This window comes from Schistocerca americana, chromosome 4, assembly GCF_021461395.2.
Source record: "Schistocerca americana isolate TAMUIC-IGC-003095 chromosome 4, iqSchAmer2.1, whole genome shotgun sequence".
NCBI lineage: Eukaryota > Metazoa > Arthropoda > Insecta > Orthoptera > Acrididae > Schistocerca > Schistocerca americana.
In genome coordinates this window covers 484,880,437-484,903,775 of record NC_060122.1, presented here as the reverse complement: position 1 = coordinate 484,903,775, position 23,339 = coordinate 484,880,437, and the positions used below count along the sequence as shown (strand labels likewise).

Here is a 23,339-nt window from a genome sequence, read left to right as displayed (position 1 = left end):
AATATCTTCATTTGTAATGGAATATTTTGTCTACAGATAATACAGCAAGCAATGAGTACATTACTTCAAAGCTGGTTTCTTATTATGTACATAATGACCCATCCTTCTCCTACATAATATAATATATAACAATTTGATTACCTTAATCTGTAGCTCAAATTAATTTGGAGTATTTCACAATGAAGGTATAAAAACAAAATAAGCTACAACAATAAGAGAGGTATTACCAAATGTCCTGATTAGAAAGTAGAAAAAATTACTGGGGAAAAAAGTGTTGCTCACAGTATTAGTGCCTGTAGAAACAGCATATATATAAAGACAGCAAAAGCACTCCCTATACAAAAGATAACACATCTGTCTGTGAATCATGGCAATCAGCCTGTGCACTACAAAAAAACATATGTCTCAGATTCATGTTGTCTCAACATCTTGCAGTTAGCTATGGCATAGATGCAAATGTGAGTAGGAAAACACCTGCAAAATATGGTAAAGAGGAACTCACTGTATGTACATGAATTCCAGGACAAAAAACACAGTCAGCTGTACCTATAACATTCTTCCTGATAATACCGCACTGCAAATAATCTTATGTTATATGATTATAAAATAATCTTATGTTACATATTATGAAAATATTTTGTAGTGTTAAAACATCGGTATCTGAAGTTTAAGTGTGCGTACATATTAAATTACATATGTTCAGGTACATAAATTTTACCTTATTAAGAATACTCCTTTGATTTTTACAAGAGAAATTTAGCTGACATAAAGCTACAAGAAGTTATAATCTATGTACAGATGAAGAGACACTGTCTAAGATGTTAACCCTGGAGAAATCTTAACAGGATGAAAAACAAATATTTATTCTACTGGTCATATTGAGAATATCTGTAAGAACTTCACTGAATAAGTACAGTTCGATCACAACAAGAAAAAGTTCAGAAAGACATTTTCAAAATTTATGATAAGAAATTCAACAGAAATAAGTGGTTTCCAAATTGAAAAATCTCTGTCACCATCCAAGTAATTTAATTAACACCTGATACCTATCATTGTAGATTGTTTGCATGCACAGTAAGTACTAAATGGTGTATTAAACAAATTTATTTTAAAAGAATGTGATATTATATTTTCTTAAAACTGTGATTGTAACACAAAACAAAAATATATAATTTCTTGTCATAAAATAAACAGTCATTGATAACCATCTCTTCAGTGTAGGAAGCTTGATTAGAACTATCAAACTGCTAATCGTCATCAACATTTGATAAATTATTGCATGGAGTATGGAATTATTCCATCTGTATTTTACCAGAAATATGTAACACAGTAGCATATGGCAGTAAATATGGAAAACAAAATGACAAACACATCAATCATATAAAAGTTAATTTAAAGGAACAGCTTCCACATGATCCATTCTGAAAGACACTTCAACTACATAAGTTAACACACGCACACACACACATACACAGTACTATCCTCTCAGGTTGGAGGAGCTGAAGGGAAGAGGGGGAGGAAGAGGGGGTGGGTGAGGGAGTGGGAGGATGGATGGATAGATAGATAGAATGTGGGGAGGGAGGGGGGTGGGGGGAGGGAGGGTGGTTGGTTGGTTTGGGGAAGGAGACCAGACAGCGTGGTCATCGGTCTCATCGGACTAGGGAAGGATGGGGAAGGAAGTCGGCCGTGCCCTTTCAGAGGAACCATCCCGGCATTTGCCTGGAGTGATTTAGGGAAATCACAGAAAACCTAAATCAGGATGGGCGGAGGGGGGAGGGAGGGAAGGAGGGAGGGAGGGATGGGGGAGGGGGGGAAGGAGGGACGGAGGGAGAGGAGGGGGTGAGATGCTAGTTTTTCTTAACAAGAAAAATGGATCCTTTTCATACTCCAAAACACACAAATCCTAATTATATTCTCTTCTGCCTTCCCTAACATTCAAAACATTTTGTTTCAAAGCACATTTTTCACCACTTAATGTGACTGATAACAGCCAAAACCTTTTTCCTTTACAATGTCTGCAAAATAACATGCTCCTCCTCCTAGTCTATCTTATGTGAATCAAGAACTCATAAAAAGTTACACATAATAAAATTTCCTAACACCTACCACAGCAGTTCATTGCAAAAAGTTGACCACAACTCTTGGAATAAATCACACAAGGAAATTACTGCAGCAAATAAAGACGCTTTTTTTCAAAAGTACAGTCATATCTATCACATTTGTCCAGTTTCAGGGCATACTCTACCATGAATTGTTTCTGCAGGTTCTACACAATATAATTTAACACTACCTCTAAACAAACAAGCATCATAGTTCCTATTTGAAATGCAAAGAAAGGTATTCAACAATCACAGACTCATTTCTGTTAACTCTTGGTTTTCATCAAGCATTAAGAAATGCTTTACTAAAAAGGAAAATTAAGGGGAAGAGGAGAGAGCAAAAACCCCTGAAAGCCTCTGACATAAGTAAAATAGAAACATAAGGAGAGAAAGAAGACCATTTAATGATAGTTAAAATGCACAGGAAGACATCTGGAAGAAGATTGGAAAGCATGCTCCAAATACAATACACTAAATATCAAGAAAGCACTATTGCTTATTCCACCTGAAAGTGGTTGTACTGTCCAAAACTGAATGCCAGAACATAATGGGCCTAAATAATCATATAAATGGTGACTTCTCAAGTAATTCACAAGAAAAACGAAGGAAGAATGCCATATCTAAACATCACAGATATAAGTATTGAGTGATTTAGAACAATGGATCAATACAGAATTTAAAGGAAAGAGAAGAGGAGGTACTAGAAGTGATGACTGGTTTTACAACAGTTTAAGTATCAAAGGTACAATTACTGAAATAGTTTGGATCTCTTAACACTCAGCGAAGTTGTGTGTAGAATTTGGTTAGCAACTAAGTTAGTAAGTCTTTTAGTACTATTCAGTGCTATTCGCACAATGGATAGTCAACAAGTCTGGCAAGAGACATCTGTGGGGTCATCACTGATCATAATTCTCAGTTAGTTCTGAGCATACAATAGAGAAAAGGTTACAAATGAGGTTAAGAATTATTTCCTTTCAGCGAATTAGGTTATCATATAGCTGCACCTACATTTCTTTTTTTAATCAGTTGTTAATAATTCTGACTAGCTTTAATTTTTTATTAAAAACACTTAAGTTTCACTAATTAAAACAAAATGTTATAATAGATCGTTGGTACATAAACAGCAAACATCTTTCAACAGTTTGTTGAAACAAACATGTTTAAATATAATTTGTGCTTGCATGACTACTTTTTCGTTTATAAGTTACTGTACAACAGTATGAAATATAGTACCCTCTGTAGTAAATTACACCATAATGTGTTCCTTGATTAGAATAGCACCCATAAATCTTCAATTACATGCATCAAAATATAATTATAATAATAATACAATAATCTCAGGAATGTAAAAAAATCAATCACTAAAAGAAATAACCTTGGGAGAACACATTTTGGAATGGAATGGGTGCATGGAATGGAAAAAATGAAGATACAAATGTTGTAGGAAATTTCTTGTACAATTTAAATACTTTAGGATGAAAGGACACCACTCACCAAAAGAGGATAACTCTGAAAGCTAGCAAGTTTTCCACCTTTTGTGTGTGTGCCTATAGACAACTCAACACTTCCGCTTCTTGGCAAGTGTCTCCTTTAACACTGAAGTATTTACAAAAATTAGGATACTATTGTTACAATTGTGAGAATAAACCAGGAAAAAACACCACTCCATCAAAAGGAAAATACAGCATAATGAGAGAAAACTAAAGGTATGGCAGTTAATGTTAATCAAATAAAAGCTAATCACAAAATCTATCACCATTATGTTATTAGTATTTTGTGGCACTTTACAGATCCTTCTAAGAAAATCCAAATTTTCAAATGGACATCTTAATATTCAGATGGATTTAAAAATGGCCTCCGCTTAAAAAGAAAAATAGGTTCCACACGTATGTAACAAGAGGTGAAAATATCCTGGTTTAACAATATCTGTTTTCGCTGTCATTCTATTATGCATACTGGTACCTTAACATTTAGAGTCAGTTTTTTTATAATTTTACAATATGACTGATTCACAATATATGAACACCGGCAAAAAATTGAACAAAGATACAATTACATCAAAAATGGCTGTAACATCAAACTATTATTTCATCTGACAGTTGTATACGTAATTACAGTAGAAACGTGATTTAATACATCTTCAATGTAGAGATTTAATACGGTTCTGTCACAGTAACTGTAGCTCAGGGTTTTTAGGTACTATACATGATTAATTTCTCCCAGAAACATAACTCCAGTCTCCCGGCTGGGGGGAATGTGCTTCTCCTTTAATTGCATGTCTGAGTTGAATATGCACTCAGACGAAATATCCAGACATACCGTAGATGATCAACACATGGTAAACCATCGAAGCCATTGTAATAAGAACGGTGCTTTAAATTGTCTAAACCATGAACTGTTCTAAATTTCCAACAAAAATGTGTTGAGCAAATGGTTTAGTTTTGACATTACAATGACATTTTCTCAAAACAAAATCATATGAGTGTGTGTGAGGTAGCAATAAGAAACTTCTTTGTATCAACAGTAGTAGAACTTTTATGTATCATGTAGGTGTAATGTAGAGATTTTTTTGTTGAAAAAACAATGTTTTTTTTTCAATAACAATGTTAAAAACAGCATGAAAGTTAACACTACACCTGTACAAATCACTCTAGTTTAAATGGACAAACTTTTAGATCTAAATTTAATCTTTTGATGTCTTCATTCAGTTCTTTCAGTTCTGCAGATCCATCAGTGCCATATTTTGAAAACGCTAATTCTCTTATGCTTAAGCAGTTCTTAGCAAGATACACAACTGTACACATTTTTATATCACAGCCTAACAGTAAATAAAATTTTTTCAGGTGATGAAGAGGATTATATTTTAGGACATGGAAAAGAATAGGCTCTATTGGATCAAAATGGTTTCTCTTAAAGATGGACAGTTTTTCTATGTGTTTGGCATTAATCAGAAGTAGAGGAATGATGTCTTTAGGTATCCAGTCAGTACCTTCAATTTTAAGACATTCTAAATTACTGAAAAGCACTTGACTGCATGTTGTAAAACTGCTTGGCATCTCACACACTCTGCCTAAATATTTCCATGTATCTCTCTCTCTGAGTGAAAGGCTTTTTAAATTTGGGCAAGTCTCTCCAATTATGCGTACATGCTTAGGGTGTAAAATATTTCCTGATCGCAACCTTAGGCTATGTAGAGCTTTTCCTTTTTCTATCAAGAATTGAACCATCTCATCACAAAATGGGAACTGGTCTAATTCAAGCACAACTAATTGAAGACTACTGTTTGTTAAAGTATTTAGAATCTCAGGAGCAATAATGTCACTTTGCACCCCCAAGCACAAATGATGCAAGTTAAGACACAACCTTGCAATAGCTTGAGTGTGTTTAACATCAGCAATGTAGTCACTGATACAGGTAAGAGGTAGATAGTCAATGTCATCCATTTCTTCACCAAGAACAATACCCATGTAATTGTAGGAAATGGATTGCAACTGAGGAAGAGACTTCACGAGGCCTCTTATACCAGCAGGTGTCATCATTTTGCCACCAACATGACTACGAATTATCTTGTTCATAGTGATGTATTTCAGAAGTTTACAGTTTTTCAAATGATGTAAACCATCATCTGACACAAAGAATTTTAGTTTCAATGCATTAAATGGATAAGAATTTATTTTTCCTTTGTCTGGTTCCAACCTTGACACAATATTGATTTGTTCCAATTTCAAGCAAGTTCTGCCCACAACTTCTAATATCTCATCTGTACAAGCTAAATGCATGTCCAGGACCACAATGTTTTGTAATTTGCTTAACTGTGTTACCCAGAATGAGTCACCCGATCCAATTTTTTTCTCATCAGACGTCTCACTTATGAAGAATTTCCTCATATTTTTGTGTATGTATATGGAGAGACTTATTCGTGGATCATAATTCTGTGTGCTGTGTGCTGAAAACCTTCTGCGGTCGCATATGTCATCCAGTAAAATGCCTGGAATGTTTAGCAGTAAGTAACTCTGCAGCTCCTGGGCAGCAATTCTGCAAAATTCGTCATCATAATTTCCATATCTGTCATGAATATTCTGACAAGAATTTGCTATTAACAATTCTGCTTCCTCCAAGCACAGTTTATACAACGTTTGAGGTAGTTTACGACGTGGCATTGTTGACATACAACTCCTGCAAAAAAATGATTTTGAGTCAAAGCTTCCTGTGTACAAAATACAAATTTATCTAGTTCTATGAATAATAATTATAACTGCATATTCTAATTTTGTAAACAACAGCACATAATAATTACGTTGTTACGACAAATGATTTATGAGCTTTTGAACACTGGAAAAAATGTCTCACCTGACTAATCGTCAATCTAATGGCTGGTACTCAATAAAAAAACAACAAATGAGGAATGTGTGTATAACTATTTAGCACATCACATCTTGAACATTTTAAACCATTTACATAGATTTTAATGTGTTATCTGCCTTTCCAGGAGACAACTTACGTATCTCTACACCCTTCATAGTTGCACGAAGCCAGGTTCCTGCAACAAAATAGTACACTGGAGCAAAACACAGCAAAACGGGTAGGCATGAGAATCCGATGATGATTAGTTAAGCATATTTACTGTTACATGGCTTTGTTATATAGCTACGAAGGTTGCAGCGTTTGCCGCTCAACTGCAACGTTAACTTTTATTCCTTTGAAGACTGTCGCATTACAGTCATTGAGTTGTTTGATAGAATGTACGCTTAACACTAGATAATTTCATAATATGGAAGCCACAGAGTTGTTGCCACATACTTGCTCGCATTCACTAGAATACTGAAGCCAGTATTTCGTGACGGAAGATACCACATTACTTCACAATATTGAAGAATAAAGGAAAGCCATATTTCATCCATCATTTCAACGCTCTATTTATTTTTAGTCACAAATCAAAACAGTCATCTGCAATATGGGAAATTGATTTATTAGGGGTCTCTAAAGGAGGGGCACATCTTCAGTAATATGTTTTATTTGGGCGTATCCGAACACTGCAGACACAATTCGGACTTTTCATGTAATATTTTGCCAGTCCGCGAACAGTAATTCAAAGCGGCTTAGAATAAAGCCACACATATCAACATCCCCCCTCCAACAACTTTCAGCAGAATCACGATACACAATTTGTTTTTGTTTTGATGTGAGACATAAATATATCTGAACAAAGATACTGTAAATTACCTGTATATGCATAACATCTGTGAACCACACACTCATCCACATGTAGTACTACCAACACTATCCTCATACTTAAACAAAACACCGAGACTACATCTCTTTGTTTATAAACCGTTAAATAGTACTGTTTTATCCATAACAGTATGAGAATACTGCGGCTGTTTCCCTAAATATCACAGACTGATTTCAGAGTGAAATAAATCACTTATTCAGAAAGTGCTGTTGCTCGCAGCTTGTTTTTCTTCGGTGAGCCATCAGTAGTGTAATGGACGAGTGATACTATTTTTAATTACTGATTATACTGCAAAATGACTTGTTGGAAATAATAGAACAAGGGAATAAATTTTCAACTGTTTTCCCGTGACGCACTGAAAATGGGGTATTGAATTTCGACCATAGAAGGTCGAAGATACTCGCAATATATATGTAATCTGTGATTATGGCGGGAGATTGTGAGGTTGAAATGGACAAATGGTAATATGAGGGATTGAAGAAGCTTAAAAAATATAGTTGGAAGGAAGAATGTTGTGGAAAAGCCAATGAAGCCCAAAGACATTGATACATTACTGTTGCTTGGGTCACTTGATGTCAATCATTCCATTTTTCTTTATCAGGTTCGGTTTACAAATTTTATATTGAGTCATTTAAGTCTCAAATTACATATAGAAGGAAATTTCCACTACATGCTCTTCTCTTTTCACGTAAAATAAGATGCTGTGTGTGAGTTGACCTGTTTGTGTGCGAAGACGGACAGCGTTAATTTTGTAGTGCAATGTAGTAATTTATTTACTTTTCAGTGCTACACTGTTTTTCGGCTTACTGCAAGAAAAATTCCCACCATGTATATTGACATAAATAAATACGCAGGCTATTAACGAAGAGAGCATAGGTACTTGGTCGTGCCCGTGGTGAAGGAACGATCGCGACATTGGAAAACCAAAATTAGGACGACTGGACACGAGTATGATCTTACAGTATCGGAGGCCAGTGCCTTACCAAATGACCTTGGTAAATGTAGATCCAAATGAGCTCTTGTTCTCTGATCATCTGTCGTAACTATTTGTGGCTTATTCATTGGTATTCACCATAGAGCGTGTAACTGACTGCTAGATGAATACACATGACACAGCAAGGATACCCAGTTGTGTTTTAAAGATTTCCTGAACTTCACCACTAGTTTTGAATTACTTTTCTTATGGCCTTTCCTGGAATATGAAAATTATTTTGTGTTGTGCAGTTGGTCGCCATAAAGCATTGTCATATCTAAGAGTAGTAGAATGTATGCAGGAATGGTATGTCACGACAAGGCACTGCCTCACTATTGGACCCTAAAGGAGAACGTGCTGATGAATTTTTCGTTGCAAGCATCTTTGTGTTTATTCCATATCAGTTGCGAATCAATACTCAACCTGAAAAGTTTTTATTTGCGACACAGTTTATAATTTTTTCATTTGTTTAACATGTAGTAATGTACTGTAATTGAGACTCAGTGTATACAGGTATAGGCAGAACTTTTCTTTGAAGAAAATTAATCCATGAAATAATTTACATTGTGTGGATTTTGTCATCCAAAATATTGAAAATTTAACAGCTTGAAATTAATTTCTTACACAGTAATTGATAATGAATTTCCTTTTACCTGAATTATATTTGTTTTTTAGCCTTAGCTAATTATTATTTCTGTATATGTGGCTTGTATAGTACAGAACTTCCTAAAATTAAGTAACCTGTTTTAATTACTGTATAAAAACTTTTATTTTGTAAATAGTCTTCTAGTTTTGTTTTCAAACATCAAGGAAATATTAACCTGCTAGCAGCAGATAAACAGCAGTTACCTGATGTAACTGGGGAAGCAGCAGCATTTTTTCAAAGTAGCAGCTTTCATTCAAATTTACATGATGAAATTTATCCTGCAAATATACGAATATCACTAGACAGTATACTTACATTTTATTTTTGATGAAATAATCCAGTTAAGTTTCTGCAATTTCCTTGCCCTTTTTAAATGTATGCCTTGACTTGTTGCACATCCCTGTAGGTTCTGCTCTTTGATGAGGTCTACAGAACATGACGAATGGTTGATGAGTTGTGACATGGTCACAACGAAAATCCACCATTATCCAGAAAATGTATTTATTCCAATTACAGATGATAATATTTTACACCAGAGTTAGGGCTAATTTCATTCTGTGAGACTACCTTCAGATTAAATAAAATCAATTTTCTGATCACGAGGAGTCAGCATATGTAAATATGGTAAAGTCAATGTTATTAACCTAACAACCTTTGCCATTTGTATATGTAGAGAAGTAGGTAACAGATAGGGCACTCTAACAGACAAGTTGACACTTAACAGCATCTTACCACTTCAAAGATATATTGACTCAACATATTTGTTAGTATAGCGTACACTGGACATATGTATATTGGTGTATAAAAATGACCAAGTTTGTTTAGCATATTATTTACACATGTTGGCTCAATGTGGAATAAATATAAATAAAAAAAAGAATCATTAAATGAATGAATGAATGAATGTGACAGAACTGTTTCCCCTAATTAAGCTGAAGTTTGTGTTATTTTTTCTTCATGTGCAATGTTAATTTATTACATGCTGACCTGTAGTAAACACGAACCAGTGTTCCATTTGTCTTTTCAAATGAAAGTTCTGGTTTTTCATCAGTGGGTGTAATGTTGCTGTTAACAGCAAAGAGAATTTTTCTTCCTTGACATATGTTACCTAGGAAATTACTTATATATACTACGAACTGCATTAATTGATTCACTACAAGGTCTGATAATTGATTCACTATAAGTTCAACAATGTAGGAAGAGATAGATTGATATGCTAGTTACTGTAAAGGACACATCAGGTTGCCGACAGGCACAGTTAAGACTCTTGCATAAAAAAAAGGGATAATAGTGTGTGGGTGGGGGAGAGACAAACACCCTCTGGTGGAATGTGCAGAGACTAGAATGCAAATAGGTGCAGTATCAGGAGAGTGTGGGGCAGGGTGGTGGTGGTGGGGGGGGGGGGGGGGGAGAAAGGAGAGGAGCAGGGAAAGAAAGGTGTGTGTGTGTGTGTGTGTGTGTGTGTGTGTGTGTGTGTGTGTGTGTGTGTGTGTGTGTGTGTGTGTGTGTGGGGGGGGGGGGGGGCAGAGGTGGGAGACAAAAAAGGGGAGGAGATGATAGGACAGAGGGGGTTGAATCTGTTGGGTGGAGGATGTAGGTACAGTGTGTTTCCAGAGGTTGAGGCCAGTATAATTACAGGAGCGGAGAGTGTGCAGTTCAGAAAAGCTGGTGGTGGAGGGAAGGTTCCATCTGTCTCAGGTAGTGAAGCAGCCATTGAAATCAAGTATGTTATGTTGAGCTGGATGTTGTGCCACAGGGTGGTCTACTTTGCTCGTGGCCACATCCTGCTGGACAGCTGGTTGGTAGTCATACTAACATAAAAGGCTGTGCAATGATTGCAGCAGAGCTGGCAAATGACGTGGCTGCTTTCACAGGTGGCTCACCCCCTGATGGGGTTGAGATTGGGAGTGGCATGGGGATAGACTATGCTGTTGGTCGACAGAACACTACTTTAGGAGGGGTGGGAAGTATCATGGGTAGGATGCCCCTCATTTCAGGGCATGGTGATAGGCAATCAGAGCATTGTCAAAGGATGTGATTCAGTTGTTCCATTCTGGGGTGGTACTGGGTGAAAAGAGTTGGAAGTGTGAAGGGAAATGGCACAGGAGATCTGTTCGCGAACTAGGTCTGGGGATAGTGCCTGTCTGTGAAGGCCATGGTGAGACCTTTAGTGTACTAAGCAACAGAGTTCTTGTCAATGCAGATGGCCATCCCCAGGTGGCCAGGCTATAAGAGAGGGTTTTTTGGTGTGAAAGGGATGACAACTGTCGAAGTGTATGTACTATTGGTGGTTGGAGGGTTTAGTGTGAACAGAGTTGTGGATGAAGCCATCAGAGAGGAGGAGGTCAACATCTAGGAAGGTGGGATGTTGGTGTATAGGGAGGTGGCGTCAACAGTGACAAGTAGGTATCCACGAGGTAAAGGGGAGGGGATGGTGCAGTGTTGGTGAGGGAAGTGATCGCTATTTTTGACATGAGATTCTGGGTGACGGGCGATTGATTGGAGGTGGTGTTCAGTGAGAGCCGAAATTCTTTCAGTGGAGTTACAATAATCAGCCGCAGCGGGGCATCCGCGGTTGTTGTGTTTGTGGATTTTGGAGAGCTTGGAGAATGTGGGTGTGCAGGGTGTCATAGGGCTGAGGAGTGAGAAGGATTCAGGGGAGAGGTTCTGGGAAGGGCAAAAGGCCTTAAGCAGGGATTGAAGGTTAGTGGATTTCTGGGATGAGATCACTCTGGTAGAGCTTGTAGATGGAGGAGTCAGATATTTGGGGGAGGCCTTCTGCCAGGTAGCCACTGTGATTCATAACAACAGCGCTTGTCTACAACTTAATGTGTCTTCTTTATAGTAAGTAGCTATCTATCTTTTCCTACATTGTTGATGTTCCTACCTGGAGTTTCCATTGTTTCACAAAAATTTCAGTACTATCTGAAATTTGATCTGTATCTATCTTTTCATCATATTTATATATAAAAACAAAGATGAGGTGACTTACCGAACAAAAGCGCTGGCAGGTCGATAGACACACAAACAAACACAAACATACACACAAAATTCAAGCTTTCGCAACAAACTGTTGCCTCATCAGGAAAGAGGGAAGGAGAGGGGAAGACGAAAGGAAGTGGGTTTTAAGGGAGAGGGTAAGGAGTCATTCCAATCCCGGGAGCGGAAAGACTTACCTTAGGGGGAAAAAAGGACAGGTATACACTCGCACACACGCACATATCCATCCACACATACAGACACAAGCAGACATATTTAAAGACAAAGAGTTTGGGCAGAGATGTCAGTCGAGGCAGAAGTGTAGATGCAAAGAAGTTGTTGAAAGACAGGTGAGGTATGAGTGGCGGCAACTTGAAATTAGCGGAGATTGAGGCCTGGCGGATGACGAGAAGAGAGGATATACTGAAGGGCAAGTTCCCATCTCCGGAGTTCGGATAGGTTGGTGTTGGTGGGAAGTATCCAGATAACCCGGACGGTGTAACACTGTGCCAAGATGTGCTGGCTGTGCACCAAGGCATGTTTAGCCACAGGGTGATCCTCATTACCAACAAACACTGTCTGCCTGTGTCCATTCATGCGAATGGACAGTTTGTTGCTGGTCATTCCCACATAGAAGGCATCACAGTGTAGGCAGGTCAGTTGGTAAATCACGTGGGTGCTTTCACACGTGGCTCTGCCTCTGATCGTGTACACCTTCCGGGTTACAGGACTGGAGTAGGTGGTGGTGGGAGGGTGCATGGGACAGGTTTTGCATCGGGTGCGGTTACAAGGATAGGAGCCAGAGGGTAGGGAAGGTGGTTTGGGGATTTCGTAAGGATGAACTAACAGGTTACGAAGGTTAGGTGGACGGCGGAAAGACACTCTTGGCGGAGTGGGGAGGATTTCATGAAGGATGGATCTCATTTCAGGGCAGGATTTGAGGAAGTCGTATCCCTGCTGGAGAGCCACATTCGGAGTCTGGTTCAGTCCCGGAAAGTATCCTGTCACAAGTGGGGCACTTTTGTGGTTCTTCTGTGTGGGATTCTGGGTTTGAGGGGACGAGGAAGTGGCTCTGGTTATTTGCTTCTGTACCAGGTCGGGAGGGTAGTTGCGGGATGCGAAAGCTGTTTTCAGGTTGTTGGTGTAATGATTCAGGGATTCCGGACTGGAGCAGATTCGTTTGCCACGAAGACCTAGGCTGTAGGGAAGAGACAGTTTGATGTGGAATGGGTGGCAGCTGTCATAATGGAGGTACTGTTGCTTGTTGGTGGGTTTGATGTGGACGGACGTGTGAAGTTGGCCATTGGACAGGTGGAGGTCAACGTCAAGGAAAGTGGCATGGGATTTGGAGTAGGACCAGGTGAAACTGATGGAACCAAAGGAGTTGAGGTTGGAGAGGAAATTCTGGAGTTCTTCTTCACTGTGAGTCCAGATCATGAAGATGTCATCAATAAATCTGTACCAAACTTTGGGTTGGCAGACTTGGGTAACCAAGAAGGCTTCCTCTAAGCGACCCATGAATAGGTTGGCGTACGAGGGGGCCATCCTGGTGCCCATGGCTGTTCCCTTTAATTGTTGGTATGTCTGGCCCTCAAAAGTGAAGAAGTTGTGGGTCAGGATGAAGCTGGCTAAGGTGATGAGGAAAGAGGTTTTAGGTAGGGTGGCAGGTGATCGGCGTGAAAGGAAATGCTCCATCGCAGCGAGGCCCTGGACGTGCGGAATATTTGTGTATAAGGACGTGGCATCAATGGTTACAAGGATGGTTTCCGGGGGTAACAGATTGGGTAAGGATTCCAGGCGTTCAAGGAAGTGGTTGGTGTCCTTGATGAAGGATGGGAGACTGCATGTAATGGGTTGAAGGTGTTGATCTACGTAGGCAGAGATACGTTCTGTGGGGGCTTGGTAACCCGCTACAATGGGGCGGCCGGGATGATTGGGTTTGTGGATTTTAAGAAGAAGGTAGGGGTGCGGGGTGTCGGTGGGGTCAGGAGGTTGATGGAGTCAGGTGAAAGGTTTTGCAGGGGGCCTAAGGTTCTGAGGATTCCTTGAAGCTCCGCCTGGACATCGGGAATGGGGTTACCTTGGCAAACTTTGTATGTGGTGTTGTCTGAAAGCTGACGCAGTCCCTCAGCCACATACTCCCGACGATCAAGTACCACGGTCGTGGAACCCTTGTCCGCCGGAAGAATGACGATGGATCGGTCAGCCTTCAGATCACGGATAGCCTGGGCTTCAGCAGTGGTGATGTTGGGTGTAGGATTAAGGTTTTTTAAGAAGGATTGAGATGCAAGGCTGGAAGTCAGAAATTCCTGGAAGGTTTGGAGAGGGTGATTTTGAGGAAGAGGAAGTGGATCCCGCTGTGACGGAGGATGGAACTGTTCCAGGCAGGGTTCAATTTGGATGGTGTCTTGAGGAGTCGGATCATTAGGAGTAGGATTAGGATCATTTTTCTTCGTGGCAAAGTGATACTTCCAGCAGAGAGTACGAGTGTAGGACAGTAAATCTTTGACGAGGAAGTATCTCCAGCAGGGATACGACTTCCTCAAATCCTGCCCTGAAATGAGATCCATCCTTCATGAAATCCTCCCCACTCCGCCAAGAGTGTCTTTCCGCCGTCCACCTAACCTTCGTAACCTGTTAGTTCATCCCTATGAAATCCCCAAACCACCTTCCCTACCCTCTGGCTCCTATCCTTGTAACCGCACCCGATGCAAAACCTGTCCCATGCACCCTCCCACCACCACCTACTCCAGTCCTGTAACCCGGAAGGTGTACACGATCAGAGGCAGAGCCACGTGTGAAAGCACCCACGTGATTTACCAACTGACCTGCCTACACTGTGATGCCTTCTATGTGGGAATGACCAGCAACAAACTGTCCATTCGCATGAATGGACACAGGCAGACAGTGTTTGTTGGTAATGAGGATCACCCTGTGGCTAAACATGCCTTGGTGCACAGCCAGCACATCTTGGCACAGTGTTACACCGTCCGGGTTATCTGGATACTTCCCACCAACACCAACCTATCCGAACTCCGGAGATGGGAACTTGCCCTTCAGTATATCCTCTCTTCTCGTCATCCGCCAGGCCTCAATCTCCGCTAATTTCAAGTTGCCGCCACTCATACCTCACCTGTCTTTCAACAACTTCTTTGCCTCTACACTTCTGCCTCGACTGACATCTCTGCCCAAACTCTTTGTCTTTAAATATGTCTGCTTGTGTCTGTATGTGTGGATGGATATGTGCGTGTGTGCGAGTGTATACCTGTCCTTTTTTCCCCATAAGGTAAGTCTTTCCGCTCCCGGGATTGGAATGACTCCTTACCCTCTCCCTTAAAACCCACTTCCTTTCGTCTTCCCCTCTCCTTCCCTCTTTCCTGATGAGGCAACAGTTTGTTGCGAAAGCTTGAATTTTGTGTGTATGTTTGTGTTTGTTTGTGTGTCTATCGACCTGCCAGCGCTTTTGTTCGGTAAGTCACCTCATCTTTGTTTTTATATATAATTTTTCCCACGTGGAATGTTTCCTTCCATTATATTGTTTTCATCATATTTTCCAGATACGACTGGAACAACTCATTAGTTGTTCCTTTATCTATCGCTTCTGTCAGTGGAAGACGTAGAATGTAATAACAGTGATATGGAAAGAATAGATTGCTGCTCGCTACATAGTGTGGCAGACAAGACACAATGAAAATTACAATTAGATATTATTCTTCTATCATACATCAGACATATGCAACAAAACTGTCACATGTTTACTCAAGCACAGCTAGCTCTCTCTCTCTCTCTCTCTCTCTCTCTCTCTCTCTCTCTCACGCAACACACACACACACACACACACACACACACACACACACACACACATACAAGGCCACTGTCATCTCCATGTGCTAAGACTTGATTGCAACTACATGTGCAGTGTGGAGTGATCTTTGTTAGGGTGGGTGAAGAAGAGGCATGGTGTGGGGAGGGGAGTAACAGCAGGCAGAGGAGGGGGCCGGGGGTGGGGGAGATGTTAGTGCTGCCTGTGGGAGCATGCACACATGCACAGAGACTATGCAAGTGCACTTGCGGGATATAAGGTGTGTGATTATGGGAATGAAGTCTGTGTTGCAGGGAGAATTCCCATCTGCTCCATTCAGAAGACCCAGTGTATTTGATATAAGGAAATATAATATACAAAGGGACATTACACGTTTAGGCAGCTACCCAAATGTGGATATTTCCCATAATTGCTTACTCAACAGTATTTGTATGACTTGACTTCCTTGCATATGTTTCAGTCTTGCTAGTAAAAATTGTGTGGTTGAATAGTTTTAAATTAGTGACTTCTGCTTTAAAGATACATGCCACCATGGAAGTATAGCAACCTGAAAACTGTTAACACGGGAAGAAAATTTTCTGACAATGCATAGCCTTATTGTTTCACCAACTATATGTCAGTGTTTTGTATTGCTTATAAAGTCGGAACATGATTGAGAAGCAGTACTTTCCTTTTCAAATCCTTGACAGAAACTTTTCATAAACAGACTTTCAGTTTGTTGTTTTAACTACTTTTAGTTTTTTGTGGAGCTGAAATTGGATTACAAAAGTAGCTTGCATCTTTTTAAAATATGAGAGTATTAACTATATATATTTTTGTTTCAGTTTGCAGTTCATTGGGCACAGCAAGGGAAGAAAGTTCTTCATATCTCGGTGAGACGGTACTCTCGAATTCCACCACAGATTCATGGCCTGTGCAGTCCAGGAACTGAAGTTTTTAACTTAATTAGATTTGTGTAAGTTAAAGAGCAAATATTGTTTCTGTAGTTGTTGTCTTCATTCTGAAGCCTGGTTTGATGCAGCTCTCCATTCTACTCTATCGTGTGCAAGCCTCTCCATCTCCGAGTAACTACTGCAACCTGCATCCTTCTGACTCTGCTTCCTGTATTCATCTGTTGGTCTCCCTATACGATTTTTACTCTCCATGCTTCCCTCCAGTACTAAATTGGTAATCTTGTGATGTCTCAGAAAATGTCCTACCAAGTGATCCCTTCTTCTAGTCAGGTTGCGCCCTAAATTTCTTTTCCCTCAGTTCTATTCAGTACCTCCTCATTAGTTACATGATCTACCCATCTAATCTTCAGTATTATTCTGTAGCACCAAATTTCAAAAGCTTCTATTCTCTTCTTGTCCAAACTATTTATCGTCCACATTTCACTTCCATATTTGGCTACACTCCATACAAATTCTTTTAAAAAGGACTTCCTGACACTTAAAACTATACCCGATTTTAACAAATTTCTCTCCTTCTTAAACAGCTTTCTTGCCATTTCCAGTCCACATTTTACATCCTCTCTACTTCAGCCATCATCAGTTATTTCACTGCCCAAACAGCAAAACTCATCTACTACTTTAAGTGTCTCATTTCCTAATCTAATTTCATCAGCATTATCTGATTTGATTCGACTGCATTCCATTATCCTTGTTTTGCTTTTGTTGATGTTCATCTTATATCATCCTTTTGCAACACTGTCAATGCTGCTCAACTGGTCTTCAAGGCCTTTGCTTCCTCTGAGAGAATTACAATGTCATTGGCAAACCTCATAGTTTTTATTTCTTCTTCCTAGATTTTAGTTCCTACTTCAATTTTTTGTTTCCTTTCCTGCTTGCTCAAGACACAGATTGAATAACATCAGGGACAGGCTACAACCCTGTCTCGTTCTCTTCTCGAACACTGCTCCCCTTTCATGCCCCTTGACTCTTATAACTGCCATCTGGTTTCTGTACAAATTGTAAATTGCCTTTTGCTCCCTGTATTTTACCCCTGCCACCTTTAGAATTTGAAAGAGAATATTCCAGTCAGCATAGCCTAAAGCTTTCTCTAAGTCTACAAATGCTGTAAACATAGTACTAGTTTTTCTGTCCTTCTGTAAAGAATTCTTGTTAGTTTTTTGAAACCAATAGTTCGGCCATTTTTCACATATGCCTGCACCTGCTTTCTTTGGAATTGGAATTGGACGTATCACCTGCCTTATATATCTTGAAGAGTTTTGTCAAGGCTGCCTCTCCAAAGGCTCTCAATAGTCCAAATGGAATTTTGTCTACTCCCAGGGCCACGTTTCGACTTAGCTTTTACAGTGCCCTGTCATAGTCTTCGCACAGTATTGTATCTCACATCTGATCATCTACATCCTTTTCCAGTTCCATAATATTGCCCTTTAGTACATCTCCCTTTTATATACCCTCTGTATACTCCTTCCACATTCCTGTTTTTACCTTCTTTGCTTAGGGCTGGTTTTCCCACTGAACTCTAGAAATACTTACAGGTAGCTCTCATTTCTCCAAAGGCCTCTTCAATTTTCCTGTAGGTGGCGTCTGTCTTTCCCCTAGTGATGTATGCTTCAAAATCTTCACATTTGTACTCTAGCTTTTTGTATGTAGCCCTTTTACACATCCTGTCAATCTCATTTTGTAGGTGTTTGTATTCCCTTGCTCCTGCTTTATTTACTGCATTTTTTATTACCTCCCTTCATCAGTTAAATTCTGTATCTTTCATGTTGCCCAATGATTTCTACTAATCCTCACATTTTTTTATGTACTTGATCCTCTGTGCTGCCTTCAGTATGTCATCTCTCAAAGCTACCCATTCTTATTCCACTGTATTCCTATACCCTGTTCTCATCAGTCATTCCCTAATGTTCTGTCTGAAGCTCTCTACAACCTCTACAACATCAGAAACGACAGATTGCTACGTATTGTAAAGAAGACAGGTCAAGTTGCAGACAGGCACAATGAAAAGACACTTACTTAAAGTTTTCGACCACAGCCTTCATCAGTAATGGGAGAGGCACACCATTCACACACACACACAACCAGGCACACCTCACGCACACATGACTGCCAACTCTTGCATCTCGGGCCAGAATGCAACTATCACATGTGATGAAGGCAGCAATATGGTGGGGGTGACAAAGGTGAAGGGATAGTAGTGTGTTGGTGGGGAGAGAGACGAACACTGTCTGATGGAGTGTGCAGTGACTATACTGCCAAAATGTGCAATGTTAGGAGTTTGTGGGGGCAGGGAGATGGAGAAAAAAGGAGAGTAGCAGGAAGAAGAAGATGTGTGTGTGTGTGTGTGTGTGTGTGTGTGTGTGTGTGTGTGTGTGTGTGTGGCAGAGGGTGGGAAACAATGAGGGTGGGAGACAAGAATGGGGAGATGATAGGACAGACGGGGTGAATACTGTTGGGTGGAGGATGTAGGTACAGTGTTTTACCATAGGTTGAGGCCGGGATAATTACAGCAGCGTAGAATGCTTTTCAAGAATAACTCACATCTGTGCAGTTCAGAAAAGCTGGCGACAGAGGGTAGGATCCAGATGGCTCGGGTAGTGAAGCAGCCATTGAAATCAAATGTGTTATGTTGAGCTGCATGTTGTGCCACATGGTGGTCTACTTTGCTCTTGGCCACAGTTTGGTGGTAGGTGTTCATGCTGGTGGACAGCTGGTTGGTAGTCATACTAATATAAATAGCTGTGCAATGACTGCAGCAGAGCTGGTAAATGACATGGTTGCTTTCACAGGTGGCTCGGCCCCTGATGGGGTAGGATAAACATATGACACGACTGGTGTAGCAAGTGTTGGGTTGGTGAATTGTGCAGGTCTTGCATCTGGGCCTTTTACAGGGATATGACCCATGTGGCAAGGGCTTGGGATTGGGAGTTGAGTGACAGAACACTACTTTATGAGGGGGTGGGAAGTACTCGGGTAGGATGTGTCTCATTTCAGGACCTAATGATAGGCAGTCAGAGCACTGGTGAAGGATGTTGTTCAGCCCTTCCATTCTGGGGTGGTACTTGGTGTAAATCGGAGACTTCTTTGTGGCTGGTTCTTGAGAGTGGTGGGAGAGTTGGAAGGGTGAAGGGAAATGGCACAGGAGATCTGGGGATAGTGCCTGTCTGTGAAGGCCATGGTGAGACCCTTAGTGTACAGAGCACTACAGATAGCCACCCCCAGGTGGCCGGGCTATAAGAGAGGGTTTTTTTGGTGTGAAAGGGATGACAACTGTCAAAGTGTAGATACTGTTGGTGGTTGGAGGGTTTAGTGTGAACAGAGGTGCAGATGAAGCCATAAGAGAGGAGGTGATCAAAATCTAGGAAGGTGGCTTGCTGGATTGAGGAGGACCATATGAAGCAGATGGGAGAGGAGCTGTTGAGGTTGTGAAGAAATGAAGCCAGGGTGTTGTGGCCCTGAGTCAGATCATGAAGATATTATCAATGAACATTAACAGGATTTGGGAGGCTAGAAAGGTCTCCTCTAGATGTCCAAATATTGGGTTGGCATGGGAGGGTGCTGTGCTGTGGATTTGTTTGTGTATTTTCCCTTCAAAGGAAAAGTGTTTGTGGGTTAGTATAAAGTTAGTAAGGTGTATGAAGAAAGAAGTAGTGGCTTTGGTGTCTGAAGGATGTTGGGAAAGTTGGTTTCAATAGTGGTTAAGACCATGGGTGTGAGGGATGTTGGTGTATAGGAAGGTGGCGTCAACAGTGACAGGTCGGTATCCAGGAGGTAAAGGGGAGAGGCTGGTGGAGTGTTGGTGAAGGAAGTGATTGCTATTTTTGACATGATAGTCTGGGTGATGGGCAATTGTTTGGAGGTGTTGTTCAGTGAGAACCAAAATTCTTTCAGTGGAGTTACAATAATCAGCCACAGCGGGGCATCCGCAGTTGTGTTTGTGGATTTTGGGGAGCATGGAGAATGTGGATGTGCAGGGTGTCATAGGGCTGAGGAGTGAAAAGGATTCAGGGGAGAGGTTCTGGGAAGGGCGAAAGGCCTTAAGCAGGGATTGAAGTTTAGTGGATTTCTGGGATGAGATCACTCTGGCAGAGCTTGTAGATGGAGTAGTCAGATAATTGGGGGAGGCCTTCTGCCAGGTAGCCACTGCGATTCATAACAGCAGTGCTTGTCTACAACTTAATGTGTCTTCTTTATAGTAAGTAGCTATCTATCTTTTCCTACATTGTTGATATTCCTACCTGGAGTTTCCATCGTTTCACTAAAAGTTCGGCACTATCTGAAGTTTGATCTGTATCTATCTTTCCACCCTATTTTCCAGGTATGACTGGAACAGCTCATTAGCTGTTCCTTTATCTAACACTTCTGTCAGTGGAAGATGTAGAATGTAATAACAATGATATGAAAGAATAGATTGCTGCTCACCACATAGTGACAGACAAGACACAATGAAAATTACAATTAGATATTATTCATCTGTCTTACATCAGACATATGCAACAAAACTCGCAGGGTCATTCCATATCAAATCACCCAATAAAAAATAAATTTTACACCCACCTCCTTAGATTTTCATGAAATTTGGCTCAAATGGTTCTAATACCATCCTGACAACACCTGCATTTTTTTTGCTGTATCTCTTACAGTTTCTTTTTTATAAATTTTTAAAGTTTTTATGTTTTGCGTTTTCTGAACCTTCGGAAATGGTCAGTTTAATTTGTATTCAAAACTTTAAATTTGCTTATCTTAAAAACTCTTTTAGATAACGTCATGAATTTTTGCAGCAAGTTTATTTATTATACATATTTGAAGATAAAAATGATGCTATTAAAATATATTAATATTTTCTATGAAAAAAAATATATGTATATTTTTCTTTTTTTTTTTAACGGATGTTTTGTTTTATAAGAATTGCAATATCTAGAGTCTCAGACCTGATAGAATGCTCAAATTTGTTTTAATTTACTCTTAAACATATAGGCTACTTGATAAAACAAAATAATGATGGCTTTTTAACATGTTTATTAATTATAGTAGATTACATTAGAATTATGTACAAAGATAGTTTACTTACGACACTTATGTATAACCCAACTGATTGCTTGAAACATTGAATTTTTTGAGTAATTTTGTCTTTTTAATAAACATTAATGCTGATTCAAACTGTTTTTCCACTTCATCCAAGAGCTTTCAGTTCTTTTGATGCAGTCTTTTTTGAAGTAACGCATTCTCCCAGTGCCGCTTGATTGAGGTGTGTCTACTACACAGACTATGTGCTCCAAAGGCACTATGCAGGAATCTTCTCTTTCAGGCCAATAAAATGATGCAGCTGGTCCTGAAGGATGTAGAAATAGAATTTCTGCATCTTCTTCGTCATTGAATATTGTTTTTACCAGTCCAAAGTACCAGTTACCATCATAATTTGCAGCCACAGAGTTATTTATGGATGGTTCAACACGAACCCAATCAGAAGAAGAATGGGAAGAAAAGACTAAGGAGGGTTTTACACTATCTGTAGTCCTTCTAATTTCAAGGTTGTTTGTTGGAAGTGGTTTGAAGTTAAGAAAACTTCTTGTTCCAGGAATGGTTCGGGTTGCTGAAAAACGTTTTTCTAGTTTTAACCATAGCAAATCAGCTTCTTTTTTGTCAATAAAGTGAAAATGAATGTTTTCAATATTTTTTTCACAAAACTTATACACATCGATTGCTGTCATTATTTGTTCTTTGTCTGAAAGCTGTAGACTGGCTTTCCTTAAAATTCTTTTAATAGTTCCTCCTAGGCCATCACAAATTGACTTCCCATGACTTGTTGCAAAAAAAGAGTGTTGGGCCTTCAAATTAAAGTCTCTCAAGTGTTCAGTCAAATTTTTAAAACTGTTTCTATTTTTGTACTGCCCAGCACAACCATCTGTAAAGTAGTGAACTGAGTCAATGTCAGTATGATGTAATGACAGCTACTTTGTAATTTCTTTTTGTACAAAGTTAACAAAACCAGTGTCATGTTCTTGGTCATCACTAATAAAACAGTGGTTGGAAACAAAAACATTGTTTTCCTCATTTCTTAGAAAAACTCCAACTGGGTGTAGAGTACAACCACCTCTATTCCAGTGGTAACTTTGGATCTCATTTTGTATAACAAAGGAATAATTTTCACTGAAATCCATCACAATAATTGCTGTTTTGGGTGGTGGGTCTTCTTTCAATCTTTTAAAGGCTGCTGATTGGGATTTTGCTATAAACGAGTGTGAGGTGAGCTTTTCCAATGACCTAACCAATAAAGAAATGTAGTCTTCAACACTGACAGACTGTTTGATCATTTCTGCGCTGTCTGTGTTAACCCACTGACTGATTACAATTTCTTCTTCTAAATCATAATATTCACTTAGTTTTTCAGTTAAACACTCTGTTAGTGCAGTATTTGCAGGACAGCTGTTGCAATGATGTAGCATGCAGTTTTGGTTTTCTGTGTTGCACACAAGCATCTTAATTAGGTCTTTATAAGATTCTTCAATTTTCACAGCATCCAGTAATAGTTTAACATTCTGGTGGATACTGCATACACATACAGTGTGTGTGCCTGCAGCACCAGCAAGGATACACCATTTAGGTCTCAAGAAACAAAATTTTGAAAATCCTACT

General features: G+C 39.7%; 2 protein-coding genes across 6 annotated transcripts in view; one reads left to right on the top strand and one right to left on the bottom strand.

Annotated features, from left to right (window-relative positions):
* Positions 1 to 4,740: 4,740 nt before the first annotated feature.
* LOC124612897 lies at positions 4,741 to 7,291 on the bottom strand. Of its 3 annotated transcripts, none has more exons than XM_047141360.1 (3): positions 6,724 to 7,291; positions 6,450 to 6,639; positions 4,741 to 6,275 (listed from the first exon to the last, which is right to left on the bottom strand). In XM_047141360.1, exon 3 carries the CDS (start codon positions 6,266 to 6,268, stop codon positions 4,745 to 4,747), a length of 1,524 nt encoding a protein of 507 aa, XP_046997316.1. In that variant the 5' UTR covers positions 6,269 to 6,275; positions 6,450 to 6,639; positions 6,724 to 7,291; the 3' UTR covers positions 4,741 to 4,744. The 3 variants fall into 3 exon arrangements, with proteins under 3 accessions (XP_046997316.1, XP_046997317.1, XP_046997315.1); XM_047141361.1 differs by having other exon boundaries at positions 6,900 to 7,291; XM_047141359.1 differs by having other exon boundaries at positions 6,450 to 7,291.
* A 438-nt stretch (positions 7,292 to 7,729) lies between these two features.
* Positions 7,730 to 23,339, top strand: part of LOC124613942 — a 58,739-nt gene continuing 43,129 nt past the window's right edge. Inside the window, exons 1-4 of one of the 3 annotated variants that reach the window (XM_047142696.1) lie at positions 7,801 to 7,933; positions 8,117 to 8,235; positions 8,267 to 8,327; positions 16,578 to 16,708. In XM_047142696.1, the coding sequence (XP_046998652.1) occupies positions 8,283 to 8,327; positions 16,578 to 16,708 (176 nt within the window). In that variant the 5' untranslated portion in view covers positions 7,801 to 7,933; positions 8,117 to 8,235; positions 8,267 to 8,282. Of the gene's footprint in view, positions 7,934 to 8,116; positions 8,236 to 8,266; positions 8,328 to 16,577; positions 16,709 to 23,339 lie in introns of all 3 variants that reach the window. The other 2 variants (XM_047142697.1, XM_047142695.1) reach the window with 2 other exon arrangements.